At 34.8% G+C, this 19,708-nt stretch overlaps 1 protein-coding gene across 2 annotated transcripts; it reads left to right on the top strand.

The window, feature by feature from the left end:
• Nucleotides 1–5,739: 5,739 nt before the first annotated feature.
• LOC107448502 (chymotrypsin-1) lies at nt 5,740–19,708 on the top strand. 2 transcript variants are annotated; one of them, XM_016063727.4, is made up of 7 exons: nt 5,740–5,893; nt 8,261–8,294; nt 8,914–8,984; nt 9,982–10,070; nt 13,766–14,028; nt 16,128–16,267; nt 19,472–19,708. In XM_016063727.4, the coding sequence occupies exons 1-7, from the start codon at nt 5,831–5,833 to the stop codon at nt 19,655–19,657; spliced, it is 846 nt and encodes a 281-aa protein (XP_015919213.2). In that variant the 5' UTR covers nt 5,740–5,830; the 3' UTR covers nt 19,658–19,708. The 2 variants fall into 2 exon arrangements, with proteins under 2 accessions (XP_015919213.2, XP_087022454.1); XM_087166328.1 differs by having other exon boundaries at nt 5,764–5,893; nt 8,917–8,984.

Below are 19,708 nucleotides of genomic sequence, written 5' to 3'. Positions count from 1 at the left end.
TTATTACATATATAGATATGTCAGAAATTATTTACACTAAAATAGAAATATTCGTTAAGAAATTATTTCAAACGACGATGTTTTTGTTGTAGTTTCTTGCATGATCGGGCAAAAGGATGCCAGCAAGTGACGTAGTATGGGTATCTCGATCCTGATTGGTTGTTGAAGCGTGGCATTTGTTTACGTTAGTAACTGTTCCTTCCATTCTATTTCGAGGAAGCCAACCCAGTCAAGTAACAATTCTCTTAAGTGACACATACTATACTCTATCACAAAGATTCTGTCACTATATATTTCTTACTTAACACAAAGAAAAGCATGAAGCCATGTGGAACATAAACAAGTAATTATGCATCGAAGTTGCCAGGTACGCGAAACAAAAATATGTTACGGTTACAATAAAATATCTAAAAAATATTAAATCTAATCCAGTGAAAGATGTAGACGAGAAAGAATTATATTTCAACATCTTTGCGATACGGAGCTGCATTTAATTAACTTCGCTTTAATTAACATTTTTACGTATTTGGAGAAGTTAAACTCAACTTTTACATGCCATTTTCCTTACAAACTATCAGTTGGAGCCGCGATAGTTCAGGGATAGAGCGTTCGCCTTCCAATGCGGTGAACCGGGTTCGAATCCCAGTCGATACGAATTCCGCATCCGGCTTACACCGACCACAGTGGTGACGTGAAATATCCTCAGTGGTAGACGGATCATGGGTTAGTGTCCCCTTGCCGTCAGGCTAACCGTGGGGGTCCTCGTGGTCTTCCTCTCCATGTAACGCAAATGCGGATAAGCTCCATCAAAAAGTCCTCCACCAAGGCAAATTTCTCCCAATACTTGATCCAGGAGTTCCCTTGTCTTCTGGATTGGGTTCAAAATTACAAGACTACGGAGTTGAACGTTAGTAGTCGTAAACCCATAAAATTGGGTCAGCTGTTCAACAACGGTTATAAAATATAAAATAAAACGATCAGTTGGCACTGACGTCATTGGTCACATGTGTGGGTATTTGTGATCTTCTTCTTGAATTGCAAGTACCCAAATATGATTTTCTTACAGCTAACTATATGTCTGAATTATACAATCCAAACAAAACATTCTTCTAATAGTTCTAAATAGCTATAAATTATTTATAGTAAAACCTCTTCATCCGGTATTCAGATATATTTTGAAAAGGCATTTATTGTTTGAAAGGAGCAGCTAAATGTTGAAACATATACATACTTTGAAGTATTCACTTCCGCAAAAAATATTTTCATTTTGGTAATCTGCCGGAGTACGAAAATTTAAAAACTCATTTTAAAAAAATTATTGACAGTTCAAAAACATTCTCGTAACAGCCCATTTGGACTACGGGGTCAGGGAAGTTAAGGCTTTGTAATTTTGTGACCAACGGCATGAGGGGGGCAATGTGGTTGGTGTTGCGTACCGACCGCCTTTACTTCCCAGACGAGTTGCATTTAAAAAATTTAAAATGTAAATTTTACAAGTTGAAATAAAATTTAAAATGCGACGTTAAATGACCTTGGTATTCGGTTAGGTGTTTAAAAAAGTAATATATTAAAGTAATATATTTATTTGATTTCCCGAGAACTGTTCCAACAATTTCGTTCAATTTTTTTTCTTCTTGTTACCAAGTTTATGAAAATCCGATAGGTGATCCGAGGAGTTTAAGTCCGTGAAAATCAGATAACAAAAATTATTCAAAATGTTTTTTTTACTTTGCGCATTGTTCATGGCCCAGTTCTAACAAGCAAATGGTGTATTTTGATTTTAAGTAAAGAGAGTGCAAAGAGGATTCGCTATGCGTAGAAGTTATAATTAAATCTCCTCTCTTCTACGAAGAATCTACCACTAATTGTCTCGCCTCTCGGTTATTTAGTACATGACACACAGCGTCTTCTTGAAAGAGAGAGACGGTCTCTTTTTTTTTTTTTACTCCTTATTTTTTTTAAAAACAAAAATACTTCCTATTCATTTCGTTCGTTTAAATGTTCGTTTCGTTTCAGGGTCAATTCTTATTGCGTATATATGAATGTATGTATGTGTATGTATATATGTACATTTATGTATGTACATTGATGTATGTATATATACAGTCGAACTTCTATTTAACGAACTTCCATTTTAAAATTTCTCTATTTTGCGAATATTTTCGAGGAACCAAGAACATTTTGAAAATTTCTTCGTAAAATAACTTCCAAATAGCGAACTTTCTATTTAATGAACTTTTCATTGAGATCCACTTTCCCTGTTTTCCAAAATATTTCAGAACATTTCAAACTTGCTAACGCATTTTATGGGGGAAATGACCTTGAATTAATTTTCGAAGTCACTGCTTTACAATATGTTTTACTGCTTTCTCTAAAAGTTATTTCAGAAAAAAACAGTAAAATCCCTTTCCCTTTTTGTTTGCATTTCAAACAGAAAACTCAGTCCAAATTTTTGGATTTTATCAGTGGCAATTAAACTTAAGAAAGCATGTGGTAGTGTATGTTTAAAATTAATTTTGAAATAAATGCAGCATAAGTTTATACATAAATTTAGCTTTTTTTAGTTGAAAATGTATGTAGCAAAATAGTGTAACACTGGATAATGTATTGTTCTATTCGAACTTTCCATGCAAATTTCTTTTATGGTTAAGATTTATAAAATAAATAGTAGAAACTAGTTTACAAGATAAAGGTGCACCAATTGCTATTTTAATTATGCTTAGTGCTTATGAATTTAAAACCTGTTTTGTGTTGTTCAAGTATTTTAAAAGGTGATTTTCTATTTAACGAATTTTCCATATTACGAACTTATTATCGGAATTTAGCGACTTGTGTATATATATATATGTTCTGCTCACCAATCTCTGTAATTGCTTCTGCTTCACTATAGTTTTTTTTTTCTTAAAAATTATTATTTCCTCCAAGAACAAAAATTACGTATTCCCTTAAATAAAACATGAAATTATAGTAATTTTATGCAAGACCATTTTGAAAATATGCTAATCATAAGAAATGAACGATAGTATGTGAAAAATAATCATTTACTCTACAAGGGAATACAAATTGTGTGACTGAAATAAGAAGAAACGAATTAGAAGTATTTTTAGTACAGTAAGATTTATAAAAGTAATGTTCTAATAATATCTATATATTATAACAGTAATATTATTATACATTTTTATATATTAGGTAAGATTTATAACAGTTCAAATAGGGAACGGTTTTTATCTAACACCTTCGTATTTTTAAGGGCTAATACGCAACTAAACACTTAAAAAGTTTAACATCCGCTTTCTATTTTGTAACAGACAGAGATTTTAGATGGGCTGGCATTTTATATCGTGGTGAATCTTGCAGTTTGTATCGGAATTCGAGGAACTTTTCAAAACAAAGTTTCATTCTCGTTAATATTTTTTTACAACAATATCTAAGGCCGGGATAGCCTGGTCGTAAGGGCGCTGGGCCCATGTCCGAGAGTTCGTGGGTTCGAACCCCGCTGGCCGAAGACTCCCCGTGTAGTAAAGTGACTGATGCACGTAAAATCTGTCGAGTCGCAAACGTCCTCCATGTTCCCGTAACAAATCAATATCTCTGGGGGTACTGGATTGGAGATCGATCGTTCTCTGATTCAGGTCGAAATTATGATCTGTGGATGAATGAATGGATGTATGAATGGTTCCGCCCTATAAACGAGTGTGACGAATGGTGTGGCAGAAGTCTAATTCTTGGCAAAAGATGGCGCCACTTTAAAAGAAGAACAATCACACCCCCTCTGCCTAAACAGGCATACGTCAACAAAAACTACAATATCTAGGAAAATTATTATATCAGCATCCCTAAGTATTTCTCGTTTATTATATTGTAAAAAATCATGTTCGAATATTGATCGGAATAAATTCAATAATGATAACGTTCACTGATGTCGTTTAGGTTAAAGCGATGTAATTTAACTCAAACCTGATTTGTTTCGAATACCTCTTGTACTGTAGAACAAAAATGAAACAAAATTAGCTCGAACATGCTATGTTCTGTGTGCAAATTTAGAAAAGGCATTGAGGCATTATGGGATTTGAATAGGAATCCGCGCCTGTCTTTAGTTTCGTTTTTTAGTTTCATTTAGTTTAGTTTAGTTCGTTATCAAACAAATATGCTTTCAAAACAATTTTAAAGCTTTAAACGATAAACATGTCAGACAAGGCAGGGGTGTGATTGTTCTTGTTTTCCATTGGCGTCATCTACGGACAAGAATTCGACTTCTGCCACACCCATACGTCACAACCGTTTATAGGGCGAACCCATTCATTCATCCCCAGATAGTAATTTTGACCTGAACCAAAGAACGATCAAACTCTAATCCAGTACCCCCAGAGATATTGATGTGTTATGAGAACATGGAGGACTTTGTATCCTGACAGATTTAACGTGCATCATTTACTACACATGACGTCTTCCGCCGGCTGGATTCGAACTCCCGTTCTTACGAACGTGAGTGCAGCACCCTACCAACCGGGCTATCCCGGCTCCTTCTGCTGACTCTATGTAACTAAGACTCACATAAATAATTAAAGCGGGAAACAATCACATTGAAAATGAAATTAGTATTTTTCTGACTCTCTTTCTCTCTCACACACCCGCAAACACACCCTCTTGAATATGAGAGGATAGAATCTTGCCTTCTTTTTCTTAACAGTTCGAGTATTTGTCTATGGTAAGAACTCCCCCATGAAGTCTGAGGTCGTCTGCTGCTATAGAAACAAGAATAGCGCATTTCAGGGAGGGTAGCTTCTTTTCCCTCTAGGGCTAACACAGTAGAGTAGACCGAAGAAAAAGATTCCCTTTTTCTCGCCGACCAGAGCCAAGACCTGTCCTAAGCAATGACCCCACACCCCTACTTGAAATAGTTATACCTCGTTACCAAAGTCACCGCCACGGGTTCATTCGAATGGCTAGGGGTGTTCTTACTTTAAAAAAACTATACTCAAATCTTTACTGGAACTATGTGTCTGATGTACATGTAAGTTTCAACCGCTCTCTGATCGTTACTAACAGAATTATGTTCTTAATAGAATCTGTCGTCATAGAAATTTCGACCACTTTTCGACAAGCTAGATTGCTTAAATGTCAACAGGAGTTATACGTGTTTGATAATAATTCAGGGTAGAATTTGGTTCCTAGGAATTGCTGTCTATCTTTATTTCTATTTTATTCACAATAACTCAAAATTTCAAATGATTAAGTTAACATATTAAACACGATATTTTTTAAGGGACTAAAAAACAAAAAATAATTCTGTTTTAGTCACATTTTAAATTAAAAAAGATAAATAAAAAACTGAAAAACTTCTATCATCACTGAAAATTTCTCCCCTTTCTCCCGGTACTGAAAGAGTTGTGCTCTGAATTTTTAGTTTTCGATTTATCAAAAGTATAATTATTCTTTTCTTTTTAGAACGCTTGAAAAATATTGCTTTCCAAACTATATTTTACCTTTAACATGAGTGTTTACTTTATTTTTTGTACACTTTAAATAACGAGTATGCAGATATCGATGGAAAAGTTTTAAAAAAAAAATGTTTTGAAAAAAATTGCTTCTGAACAAATATTTCTTGAATTCCAAACGATTGTCGTAAAAGTACGAGTAGATTACGTCTACGCTAAGAACATCCAATATGTTGCAAAAACAAATTTAAATTCTAATTTAATATGGAAAAGAAACAATGCCGCCTTCTGTCGTATTCATTAAAAGAGTATTGAATAGTAGAAGGAAGTACTTCTTCCACGTGATTTTTATATAAATAGGCTTCTTTTTTTTTCCTATTGCATTACTTTCCATGATGTACTACATTGTACAGATATTAGTTTTGATTTTGCTCTCCAAAGTTCAAAATGCCCGGGTAAGTTCTTTATTCACGTATGTAAAATGGAGACAAATTAATTTTCTGACTCCTAAACTGGTACTGGTACACGAGTACAAATTTTAATATCACGATGCAGATTCAATAATATCGATTTTTAGCAATGTAAAGCAATATTATAAAATTTCACTGATTTAGTTTACTTTCATGTTGGCAAATATTTTCGTTAATCAAAAAAAAAAAATTATCAACTCTCTGGTTTATATTGTACTAGGGAGCTAAGTCTCTAGCTAATTGTCTAGGGAGCTAAGAGGATGTTCGCCGATCCTCGCCAACCCCGATAAATGTCTGAATTGAGAATTACACATACTCAAATAACAAATAAATTAATATCTAGCTTACGACTTACATATGCTCAAATAGCAAATTAATAAAATCTAGTACTTTTAACAGGTATTTTAAAGTTTCGAGAAAATTGAGTTCAGGTTTATGAAGTTCCAACTGCTGTTTTTCAAACAAATTATGGTAGGATTACCAGGGGTGGCGAACCTTTATACACCAACGTGCCATTTTCTCTAAAAAATTGCTTAATGAGGTCATAGACGTACCGTCAAATAATTTTGACTTCGTGATTATTGGGAAAATAGTACTAAAAACTATCAACTCAAAACTCTTTATTTACATTGAAAAAAAATATATTTTGCAATGTCTCAATTATACAAGTAATTCAACTTAAAGTAACATCAATGTGACTTTTGTTGTTGCAGATTAGATGACCAATAACTTATATTAGGTTCTAAGATGTTAGTTTAAGCAGGACTGTTGATTTTTTTTGCTAGTTATTTATTGTTAGCAGGGGTCTGTCCAGACATTTTGTAAAAGGTCTGATTTTGAAGAATTGTGAAAAAATTGCTCGTAATTTGCGAATATAAACTAAGCGACCAATTTGGGCAAATAGGGTCCACTATTGCAAAAAAAACTTTTTCAAGGAGTTTTTAAATTGTAAAGACATACAAGATTATGCTCAACACTGTAAAATTATAGTTAAAGAAATTAAATTTTAAAAAATAAACAGCAATTGCAGCTACTAAATTAGCGATTCAACATATAAATATTTGGTATTTAGCCTATACTGCTGAACGCATAATATTCATTTCGGACGAATAAAAGAAGAAGCGTCTGCCGAAGACAAAATTTAATTCGTTTACATATGTCTCCCCCCCCCCTTCCTGGGAAGGGTTTATTCAATTAGCAAAACAATAATGAAGATAAACAAATTTGTGAAGGGTCCGATTAAAAGATAAATTATTTTGTGAAGGGTCCGTTTTCAAGTTAAAAAATTTTGTGAAGGGTCCGTTTTTAAGTTAAAATATTTTGTGAAGGGTCCGTTTTTATGAAAAGATATTTTGTGAAGGGTCCGTTAACGGACCCAAATTTCTTCTAAACAGACCCCTGGTTAGCTTGTTTTTTACGGTTATTAATTGTTTTTTAGTATTAATTTTAAATTTTTTTATTAGTAATTGTTTAATATTTCGTTTGTTTTTTGTGAATTTTAATTTAATTGTTTCATAGCGTAATAACATTTGTGTAATAACAATTGTGATCGGTGGAGTGCCCAAAATATTGTGTCGCGTGCCATAAATGGCACGCGTGCCATTGGTTCGCCATCCCTGGATTACGCATTGAAGTCATCCTGCCACAGTTTGTCTGATATTTTGAAAACATCTTTCAGCATTTGATTGACTCCAGGTTTACCTAAACGTTCTTTACTGTATTATTCACGAAAAGCTGTCTCTGGCTGTACTCTTAAAAATATGTTTATCACAGTAATTTGTACTAAATCGCTTTCTAATTGGCATAATGCTTTTTCGTAGCAGGGAAATGTGGATTCCGTTCTGAATGTTTACTTCATATTCATAGATTTAGTTCATTTGATTTGTGTCATTAAACTGTTATCCTATCTAAAGTGTTCTGTAATTTCCACCCTTAATGTATATTTTTTGTCAAAGAGGAAGGCATACACAATAGCGTATATAGAAATAATAGGTTATCGAAATATGAGGAAACACTATTATAGAAGGTGGGATTAAAAAAAATTCACCAAAACTTGCTTGGTTGCCTAGGGGAAGTGAAAGACAAACACCTCCAAACGTCAAATTTATTTAGATAAACACAAACTAGTGATACGTTAGATTTCAAAAATGTTTTTCCTCACTTGTGTCTGAAAAATATAAGACATATTGCTTGTTTCAATCTATGATTTAGGGGGAGAAATTCTTCAAAAGACGAATTATTTAAATGTACATCATTATTTAAATGTACCAGCATTATTTGTTAGTTTCATTTCTTATGATGTTTGCTTGTTAAATGCATTTATTGCAAAAATAATCTAGTTTTTATTTTCAGTTTCAAGTGAATCAATTGGAAGAGGAGAATGATGGTAAGCGCTCCAGTAATTTTTGGTTCTAATAATTCTAATAATACGAAAGCATAATTTTAAATCCTCTTCTCCACTTGTTTGCTAAATTAGCATATTTCTCTCGCTGGCAAAATGACTGAAACATTACAAAACATTATCCATCGGCACAAGATTTTTTTTTCTGAAGAAGTCCTACTAAGACTGACTTAGCTGTTGGTTTAAAAGCGATATTTTAGAACTTTTTTGCCAAGAAAAATGAAAAAAAAAAGGTCGCAATTTAAGTGCCTTAAACTTGAAGCAAAGTTAGAATTTTAAAATATACATACAATTTTACAATAAAGAATAAACTAGGCTTTAGAACGAATAAGTAACTTAGATATTTAAAAAAATATTAAACATTTTTAAAAATCGTCAAATTGGCAGGATTTTACTAAAAACTATAATTCTAAATTTTTGCAAAATTTTTTTGAGTCTAGGCGAATCAGCTTTAGAATTACTTTTTCAATCTTACAGTCATTTTATGCTCAAAACTGTAAAATTTATAATTTTTGCTCCATCATAGATAAAAAGGTTTATCTAAGACTATTCTAATAATCAATTCAAAATGAACAGCGGTTACATTTTCTGTGAATTCTTTTAGTAGAAAATTTCGAAGAAACAGAGAGAATAGTCAATGGAAGAACAGCAGGAAAAAATGAATTTCCTTTTTCGGTAAGTTACCACTAAATAGTTTTTGTTTATTTTGTTATCGTTTGTTATCGTTTTGTTATCGTTTTCGTGTCTGATTCTATCATTTAATTAATAGTTAACACTAATTAATTAACATATTTTAGTTTCTTCCTTTTGAACTAACAAGAGTGAACCCCAGTTTGTAAATATCTGATCAATGGAACGAAAGTTATTTAAAGTGATTTTTATTCTAGATATAACATTCCCTTGCTATAAAGAAGTAAATTATTTTTAAAAAATAACAACTAGATAATATTGATTTTAAGCAGAAACAGATGACCCATGTCCAATAGGTCGTGAGTTCGATCCCCACCGACCGAAAACTCCCCTTTTACAAAATGGTGGCTGGTGTACGCTAAATCTGCAGTTATCACAGAGTCCTCCAATTTTCCATAACAAATCAATACCCGTGGGGGAAGCCGGGATAGCCTGGTTGGTAGGGCTGTGGACTGTTGTCCAAGAGGTCGTGGGTTTGATCTCCGCAGGCCGAGTAGTAAATGGTGACTGATGCAATTTAAATCTGTCGGGTCACAAAGTCCTCCATGTTCGCATAACAAATCATATCTTTGGGGGTATTGATCCAGGAGTTTCCTTGTCTTCTGGATTGGGTTTAAAATTACAAGGCTACGGAGTTAAACATTAGTGGTCGTGAACCCAAAATGGGATCGGCTGCTCAACAACGGTTATAAAATAAAAAATTAAATACCCGTGGGGGGGGGGGGGATGCTGAATCGGAGATTGATCGAGCTCTGGTTCAGGTCAAGGTTACAATCTGCGGAGGGATGCGGTGAATCTGTCCTTCCTGTAAAACGGGCTGTGACGTACGCGTGTGGCAGATGGCTATATATATAGCGCCACAGGAAAGCAAGGAGCCTCTGCTTTAAAATAGGCTTGTTAGTATCCACAAGTGACATAAAAAAAACGACAAAAACAGATATTTTTGTGGGGGAGATTATACATTTATGTTGTTTTTTTACAGGTAGCCCTCTACTATCGTGATCGATATGTGTGCACGGCATCTATTATATCAGAGAGAGATGTTCTAACAGCAGGACACTGTGTTGTATTGTAAGTGATTTATTATTGAAATCCCTCTCATTACCACACCCGCAGCATTTAAATAAAATTATGCAGATGGAGGGTTTTTAATTTGATAAAAAATGAGCGAGATCAGCAAAAGCGAAATTGAAATCGTCGCGTGAAAAGAATGAAAAAGTTGATTTGTCTAGTTTCTTTTCATTTATGTTTCTTTAACTTCATTAATTAAATGATCCTTACTTTGATTTGCCAAAATTAATCAAAACTGATTTAGAAAATAAAATTAGATTTTATTTGCCAAAATTAAATTTTAATTTAGAAACACTCTGAAATCCAATAAACACAAACACGGAATAACTTTTGTTCTAATGATCGGATTTTCCCGAACTGAATGGTTTCATTGGATGACCTCAAATATGCAAATTAATTAGTGCTAACTGTTAATTAAGTTACGAAATTAGACACAACAACGTACTTTCTCTGAATATAAACATGTACAACTATATATATTGCGTCTTTAGATTTTTGACCTTTGAAATCCAATTGATCCAATTTCGGTAATGTGCGTGAGGATTCGGAATAATATACTCATTTGGAATAATATATTCATCAGTTTATCATAATATATTTTAATAACTGAGCAATAAAAACTTAAACGAAAGTACTAGTCTTGTAAAAAGTATATCCAAACTCTTAAAAACATCAACAAAGATTACATGAAATGATGGTGTTTTGATATTGTAAGTCACTACAAAGAGTTGCCCAATAGATAGAGTTGTTGAATACGCAGCCAAAATTTTTAAACTTCTTCAAATTTCTGATTAATAACTGTCTTGATTTTGAAATTAAATTTTTAATTTTCATTCCAAGCGTATTTCTTATCCAACCAATTATTTCATTATATTTTTCAAATTCTCTACCTTATGAAACATTGATTTTTTTTTCCAATTATCTATTTAGTTTAATTTTTGTTAGTAATTACCTAGTCAGACATCACAGCTGCTACGGGAACACACAAAAGAGCATTTCAAAGATGGGAATTTCTGATATTTCTCTTGGCGATCCGAACCAAAACCTGTCTTAATTGCTTACCCCTACAAGAAATAGTTTAACCTAATCGCAAACAGAGCACCAGACAATTGGAAAAGGAGAGCCGCGATGGCTCAGGGTATAGAGCGTTTGCCTTCCAATGAGGTGACCCGGGTTCGAATCCCAGCGATGGCTGGTCGATACGAATTTCCCATCCAGCTTGCATAGATATCAGTGCTGACGTAAAATATCCTCAGTGGTCGGCGGATCATGGCTTAGAGTCCCCTTGCCGTCAGGCTAACCTTAAGAGTTTTTCGTGGTTTTCTTCTCCATGTAGGGGAGAGTCGGGTAGCCCCGCCCACTAACAAACTCCACTTCAAAGATAAAGAGCAACGCCTTACTCCGCTCATTATACTTAATGCACCAGCTCACTTCGATGGCACAGACATCGCTAATATTCTCCAAAGAAACTGTGACACACCCAGCAACAATAACGTAATAAAATACGTCAAATCCATACCTCATAAAAGAGCTACAGACAAACACCACATCATAGTCAACGTCTCCCATAGACTCGCAACGAATCTCCTTTCGGCTAGATTCATCTTCATAGGACTGAATAAAAGTTAAGAAAATATTATGAAGAATATGAAGTTAAGAAAAGATTAATCCTCAGGAGATGTTCATGGTGTCAAGGTCTTGACCACCAGACTCATCAATGTCAACAGGAATTCGCAACATGCGTCACCTGTGGTAGCCAACATCACTCCAGTGAATGCAATTCAAACACCCATCACTGCATCAACTGCTGGCACTCTACTACGTACTTTGGTACTTCACACAATCCCCATCACCCAGCTTATGCTGCAGACTGCCCAAGCTACAAGACTGCACTCTCCGCACTTCGATCAAATTTTAATCCACATTAACTTATCCTCCTGTGCGATTTTTGCGCACAGAGATCTGTATCGATTCAAAATTCTACGCCTCCACCCCGGCAGTTTCAGTGACTCCTACATTCTTATAGTCAGTTCAAAACTTTAATTTATTCTTCTTGAATTCACAAACTTTCAGTTGAACTCACAATTCTCCATGAGAAATGCTCAAAAATTTCTTATTCACAAACTCTAGTTGAATTGATCCCCTTAAAGAGAAACTCTAAAAACTCCTTTTCTTTTTTTCTACGAGATTCAATTACCTTTTTTTATCCAAGTATTTCAAAATTCCTATTTTACAGCCTCTTAGAGAGCGCTTCATACCATGCATGTAGCAACTCTGATCTTTTCATCTTTCAATGTTACTTATCCATTAAGTTTTTAATTACTGTCATCTATTGTAACTTTCCTCAAAATTTTGTTTTTCATTTACACTTTCTTTATTCGTTTTTTTTTTTTTTTTTTTTTTTTTTTTTTTTTTTTTTTTAAAGAAAACTAATGTGATGCACCTATGTATTATGTGAGCTAGACCTGTGGCCAGACGTGGACTATACGGTTAAGGGTTTTGCAAACCTAGGTACGTGTCCACGTCTGGAAGAAAAGAAAAAAAAAAAAAAAAAAAAGCCCCGCCCACTTAAGGAGTATTGCTTATATTTCTGTATAATATTGAGTAATAATCAATATTTTTGTATATTTCTATTGTTTTATCATCTAATTAAACAATGCAAAAAGAATAAACAAAAAAAAAGAATAGTTTAACTTACAAAAATAGAAATTTAAAAAAACATGTTTTTCAGCTCTTTTCAAAATGTGTCGGGTAGCCCCACCCAGTTACAAAAATTATGTTTTTTGACTGTTTTTTCAGGTGTAAATGAAAATGACCAATGTATTGACAATAGATAAACCTCATTTATAATTTTTATCACAAAATTATTTTATTTTTTACATATTTATATACTTTTAGTGAATTCTATCATTTAATAACAATCATTTAATAACAACAATATTTGTTGTTAAAAATGCATATAACATTCAAATTTGAAGCAATAAAATAATAATCTTTGCAACCGTACATTTATAGACGAAATAAAATTGGGCGGTGATACCCAACATTCATGTGAGCGGGGCTACCCGAAATCCATTTTTTTTGTAAATTTGTAATTACTCGAACAATTTTTCACATATAAACTTCTTTCTTTGTGCAAATTAAACTTAAGATTACATACTTTAATGCTGTTTGTATCGAAAAAATAATTTTTTTAATATTGAAATGAAGTTTAATCGAAACATTCAACCAATTTCTCTTAATTTCATGACTACTGTATTCAACATATTTTCAAAACTATTGTTTACCATCTTAACAGCTGCATAAATACTTGAAACTTTGAAAAGAATCTTTTTTAATCTAACAATTAATGTCCGATGGCCCATTGACTTGAAAAAATATTCTATACATATGAAATTGACAGTGGGCGGGGCTACCCGACTCTCCTCTAACCCAAATGCGGGTTAGTTCCATCAAAAAGTCCTCCACGAAGGCAAATTTTCCCAAATGCTTGATCCAGTAGTTCCCTTGTCTTCTGGATTGGCTTTAAAATTACAAGATGGAGTTCAACATTAGTAGTCGTAAACCCAATAAGGTGGGTCGACTGTTCAACGACGGCTATAAAATGAAATTGGAGAAGGGAGCTCTTTAGTTAGACAGATAGTATATGATGTCTATCCTCCGGTGCGAAATTTAAAATGTAAAACTCCTTTCAGCAACGGAATTGTGCAGAATCCTGAGGACTTCAGTGGTGTTATTGGCAACGTGAATAAGGAATCGGGAACGAGAATTAAGTTCACGAATGTAACGCCACATCCTCAATACGATAATCTCATGAATGACGTGGCTGTCCTGACCGCAGCAGAGCCCATAAGGTACAGTGATGGGGTGCGAGCTGTCTGTCTTTCAACAACGAAAAAGAACTTATGCCTAAAACCGGTTACTTCAGCCGGTTGGGGAATCACCACAAGAGACACAGGTAAGATGCTAATTTTATTATCCTTTCATAACAGCAATTACACTTTCAATTAAAACTTGAAAATCCAACTGTAACACATATTTAAGGTAGGCAGTAACTATATTTACGTCACACAAGAGCTATACAATGGGCTGTTGGCGACGGTCTGGGAACCATCCTTAAAACCCCTTAACGATCTGTTAATTTTCAAGAAAACTGTCATAAAAGGGCCTATTTTTTTTACACCTAGTATAAAATAAACTGACATCTAGTTTAAAATAAATTAACTATCTACAATTACCTTAAAAATATCCTGGTACTACCATCTGGTGTGTAAAATGAGAAATAAAGTGTTTTCCGGGCAAAAGAAATGAATTAGTTTTATTCTTATTGTCGCGTTACTACTGAACACTCCAGCCCGGAAATTTCACGGGAGCGAGAAATAGAGGACGAAACCTCACCCCGTCATTTTCTTGGGAGCGAGAAGGAAGGAGACAAGCCATCGCAATTTTGATCCTCAACAAAGGGAATGGCTTCCCGGCTTTGGTAGCCCGATAACCTGCTCACGAAGTCAGGCATTTTACGGTAGAACAGTTTAACGAGGACCGATACCATGCACTCTCTATCCCGATGCAGGCTGATCAAAGTGGTCACCAACCGCTTACTGACAGCAGCCAGTGATGCTTGACTTCGGTGTTCTAATGGGAACTGTGTCTTTACGATCTGTCCACTGCGGGACCAAGCATTTAAGACTCAGCTTTATCGCTTGCTTCCCATTCCTTTGGAAACTATGCCCAAAATATTGATGTCTAAAAATTGTAGGTTTCATGATGTAACTTTTGTTAATTCAGGATTTTCCATCCCTCCCCCAAGTATGATAGGGCCCCTCCCATTTCCGCAAACAACAAACATACACAGGAAATATTTATTACAAAATTTTTTTTTTTGATAACAACAGCCAATAATTTCTTAGCTATATCGGATAAATCTCAATTAGATCCGCCGTTCAGAAATATTTTGTAAAACCTTTCTTTCATACGACAAAAATTAAAACGGTGAAAAAAATTATATACAAAGTGCTTTTAAAAATTCAGGTCCAAATTTAATTTAAATAAATATTTGTTCAAATATTACCAGATATTTTCTCTTAAAAACTAATGTCCCGCAGTGGACTGATCGTTAAGACGCGGTTCCCAGCAGATCACCGAAGTCAAGCATCACTGGCTGTGGTCAGTGTGTGGGTGGGTGACGACTTGGATCAGTCTGCGTAGGGACCGAGGGTGGGCGGTATTGGTCCTCGTTAAACTGTTCTACCGTAAAGTGCTCGACTTCGCGTGCTGGTCATTGGGCTACCGAAGCAGGGGTGCCATTCCCTCTGCAGAGGATCAAAATTGTGATGGCTTGTCTTCGGATCATCCTCAGGGACGTTTCCCAGACCGTCGCCAATAGCCTATTGTGCAGCTCTAGTGCGACGTAAATTAACTACAACAACAACAGCTTAAAAACTAATTTAGATTTAAAACTTAATTTGAAGAGAAGGGAGAATAATTTTTTTTTTTTAATTCGACACAGTTTTAAAAAAATTAAAGGATATTCTAAGTTTTGTATAAAATAATGGTACGAACGATTTTTTTTTTTTTTTTTTTTTTTTTTTTGCATAAAATGTAAGTTTTTTTTTTTTTTTTTTTGTTAATTTACGTCGCACTTGAGCTGCACAATGGGCTATTGGCGACGGTCTGGGAAACATCCCGGTGGATGATCCGAAGACATGCCATCCCAATTTTGATCCTCTGCGGAGGGGATGGCACCCCCGCTTCGGTAGCCCGACGACCTGCGCGCGAAGTCGAGCACTTTACGGTAGCACAGTTTAACGAGGACCAATACCGCACACCCTCGGTCCCTACGCAGACTGATCCAAGTGGGTCACCCACCCGCACACTGACCGCAGCCAGTGATGCTTGACTTCGGTGAACTGCTGGGAACCGTGTCTTAACGATCAGTCCACTGCGGGACCCAATTTAAATATATAATTTTAGTTATGAATTGTTTTTGTGGCTTACTTTTGGGTATGCATCTTAACTTATTAAAAACGAAAAAAAAAAAATTTTTTTTTTTCACAGACGTCACAGTTACTCCTGACAACCTGCAGTATACCAATCTGCGTGTTTACCCGAATAAAAAGTGCGCTAAGCTCTACAATACAAGAAAAGTGCCCGATTCCATTATGTGCGCTGGAGCACTGAATACTGGTCTTTGCTCAGTAAGTATACACAAGTACTCCTGTATCGAACAAAGTAGTCATAGGTTACGACCAGTAGTCGGAAGTATAGTGAGTAGTACTTTACAAAAAGCAGTAGTTTGTAGCGATTCCTGGCTACTACTTTTAACGTTAGTTAAATAAAGAAACAAAGTTCAAACGCAAAAGTTTTTTCGAATCTGATTGGTGCAAATCCTTCGCGGGCTCGTCAACGTATGCAATGAGAATGCCTCTGTGGCCGAGCGTTAATAAGACCTACATCTGATGTTTGGAAAAATCGGTGTGAAATTGGTCGAATTGTTCCTAGGAAATCGAATTTTAAATATCTGACTTGTTGAAAATTCGATTTCACAGGGTCTGTAGAATACGTTTTTCTGTCTGATTTCGTAACTAACAAGATTCCTTTAAACCGGAAGAAATTTAGAAAACTTCCGTGTATCCCTCCGCCTTATGTTATGCTTACGAGGGGATGTGTAAACAGGCTTAATATTCTTGGAAGTTTCATTATTGTGATTTGCGTTTAAATTTGAGCGGAATTTTACCTTTCATAAGAGTTTTCTGTAATTTATAAATTCTAACAGGTCGTAAGTCTAAAACAGATTTGACGAAATTAATATGACAGCATAAAAAAAAATTTAAGGTTGACCATGTTTTATCCCTAATTTGGCTATATTTGTGTAAAATAGCGCCGTTTGGTAGCCATCATAGCAAGCTTTGCAGAGTCTTTCGAATTCTTTTGTCGTTTGTTTCGTTAAAAGTTAGGTTGATAGAAAGCGTTTTATAGAAAACACTACGAGTATAATAATATTGGATGGAGCGTTTTTTTAAACTTCGGCGTAAAAATCAGTCGGAAGTAGAAACCCGGAAGTCTTGCGACGTATTTTAACCCCTAGCACCATCTGCGCTTAGTTTTGCATGGTCAACCAACTATGCCTTGAGTCGTGATGGCACGGGGAATAGAGAGTTAGTCTTCCAATGAGGCGAACCGGGTTCGAATCCCAGTCGATACGAATTCCGCATCCGGCTTGCACCGATCACAGTGCTGACGTGAAATATCCTCAGTGGTAGACGGATCATGTGTTAGAGTCACCTTGCGGTCAGACTAACGGTGGGACGTTCTCGTGGTCTTCCTCTCCGTGTAACGCAAATGCGTGTTTGCTCCATCAAAAAGTCCTCCACGAAGGCAAATTTCTCCCAATACTCGATCCAGTAGTTCCCTTGTCTTCTGGATTGGGTTCAAAGTTACAAGGCTACGGAGTTGAACATTAGCAGTCGTAATCTCATAAAATTGGGTCGGCTGTTCAACGACAGTTAATAAAAAATTTAAAAAAAGCTATACCTTTAAACGAAAAAAAAGAATAAAATAAAGATTACTTAATGATAACTTAAAATCTTTAACTAAAACATTTATTTGATTTTTTTCTTTTAAATGTAAGGCAATGAAATTGCATTGTTGGTAATTTTAATAGGCAATTTAAAACTGCAAAGTTACCTGTTTTTCAAACTTACTCTATTTCTAAAAAAAAAACTTTTTTATTATTTTTATTTCGAGCCAACTGTTAAATGTCACGAGACTAAATTTGTTGTTGCCGCATGTAAAAGATAGTTCGCCAATTTGGCGACCGTTTCTTAATGTTTTGTTTTATAATTACTCGTTCTCGGTATGCTCCATGGTGAGTGTCTCATAATAAAAGTGTGATATCAATTAAAAATATATCGTTCTTCATTAAGGACATTCTATGGTGAATGTCCAGTAATAAAATATTTTATTACATTTACAGTCCACTCTTTCCAGTCGTTAACATCAACTTTTAGTAAATGTGCATTTTTTATTTCAAACATCTTGACTGTATAAGACTTTGAGAACACATTTTCAGCAGTAAATAGTTTTGTTTATTTAAGATATTTATTCAGTGTGCGCGAACTTATTTTTATAAAATTTATCTCATGCTCATCTAATCCTTCAGTTTTTACAAAACACTGCATTTAAAACCTTCAGGTTGATTATCTCCCTCCAAATATCATAGAAAAAGTTTCAGAGTTAAAAAATATTTTGTACTAGTATTCGTGGTAGAGATTTAAAGATTAATTACACAATAAATCTAATTTGATCAATTTTAACTATATTACAGACGGTTATTAAAATAGTTTGAATGATATTATTAAAATCAATGAATTCTCAAGTTTTTGCAAATTTTCACGAAATAATGCAGAGTAAATCGCAAACATTTTTCATTTTCATGAAGCTATTTTTCTTTATAATGTCATCTTACGCCATTTCCGTAAATTGATTAGAGTATTATTGACTAGAGATTTTGGCTAGAGATGAACTAAACTTCTAACTGACATTAATACCGTATAATTCTGATGTATAAGTCGACCTGTCGTATTAGTCGACTCCCTATTTCTGATCACAAGATGGCAAATGTCGACTGCTGAAAAGAAACCGAATATGAAAATTTCCAAAATTAAAGAAACATTAAAAAAAAAAATTATGAGGTTTACCAAAATTTTCTCAAGTTGAAAATATTTCACATTGTTCTATCTGTCTCACTTCCCTTAAATAAAGGTGCTATGAGGCACCCTCTCATAAATGTAGTTTCAAATATTATTCTAAAATCTTTTTAAATGTGTGGAATTTCACATTCTTTGTATGGGAGTGAAAAAGGTTTTCTTGTGGGACTCAGCAGATGAAGTATAGTTTGTCTAAAGTAAGAACTCCCTTAGCCGTTCGACTGGACCCGTGGAGGTGACTATGGTAACGAGGTATAATTATTTCAAGTAGGGGTGCGGGGTCATTGTTCAGTACAGGTTTTGGCTTGAATCGGCGAGGGAAACTTTTTCTTCTCTCTACTGTGTTAGCCCTAGAGTGAAGAGAAGCTACCCTCCCTGAAATGCTCTGTTCCTGTTTCCATAGAAACAGACGGTCTCAGACTTTGTGGCGGGGGGTGAGTTCTTTCCGTAGACAAACTATAGAATTCATTGCAGATCTGCATGATAATATTGTTATTGAATTTGACACTGGTGATATTCAGGAATCTTTAAGATTGTAGCTTTATGGTAGATCTTAAAAAGTTTTCAGAGTGTAGTTTCGCTACTTGTAGCACGCTCAATCCGACCACTGCTCTCAACCCTGCTCACAAAGGTTTGAATCAGCAACTCCAGTGCTGATCACCTATGAATGATTACCTCTCTGATACATTACAGGGTGATTCCGGAGGACCCCTGGTGATGAAAAAGGGCAGAAATGATTATGTGCAGGTGGGTGTAGCGTCATTTGTCAATCAGATATTCGGCTGTGCTCGTCTTCTGGGTCCTGCAGGTTTCTCAAGAGTTTCTCATTACATAGATTTCATCATGAGTAATGCCAAAGGAAAGGTCTGTCTCGAATGAAGACAACGGGAATTCAAATTTAACTGAATAATAAATTGCTTTTTCTTCCTA

This window comes from Parasteatoda tepidariorum, chromosome 6, assembly GCF_982258835.1.
Source record: "Parasteatoda tepidariorum strain Cologne lab strain chromosome 6, Ptep-v5.0, whole genome shotgun sequence".
Classification (NCBI taxonomy): Eukaryota; Metazoa; Arthropoda; class Arachnida; order Araneae; family Theridiidae; genus Parasteatoda; species Parasteatoda tepidariorum.
The sequence above is the reverse complement of the archived record's forward strand: the minus strand, read 5'-3'. Positions and strand labels throughout refer to the sequence as shown.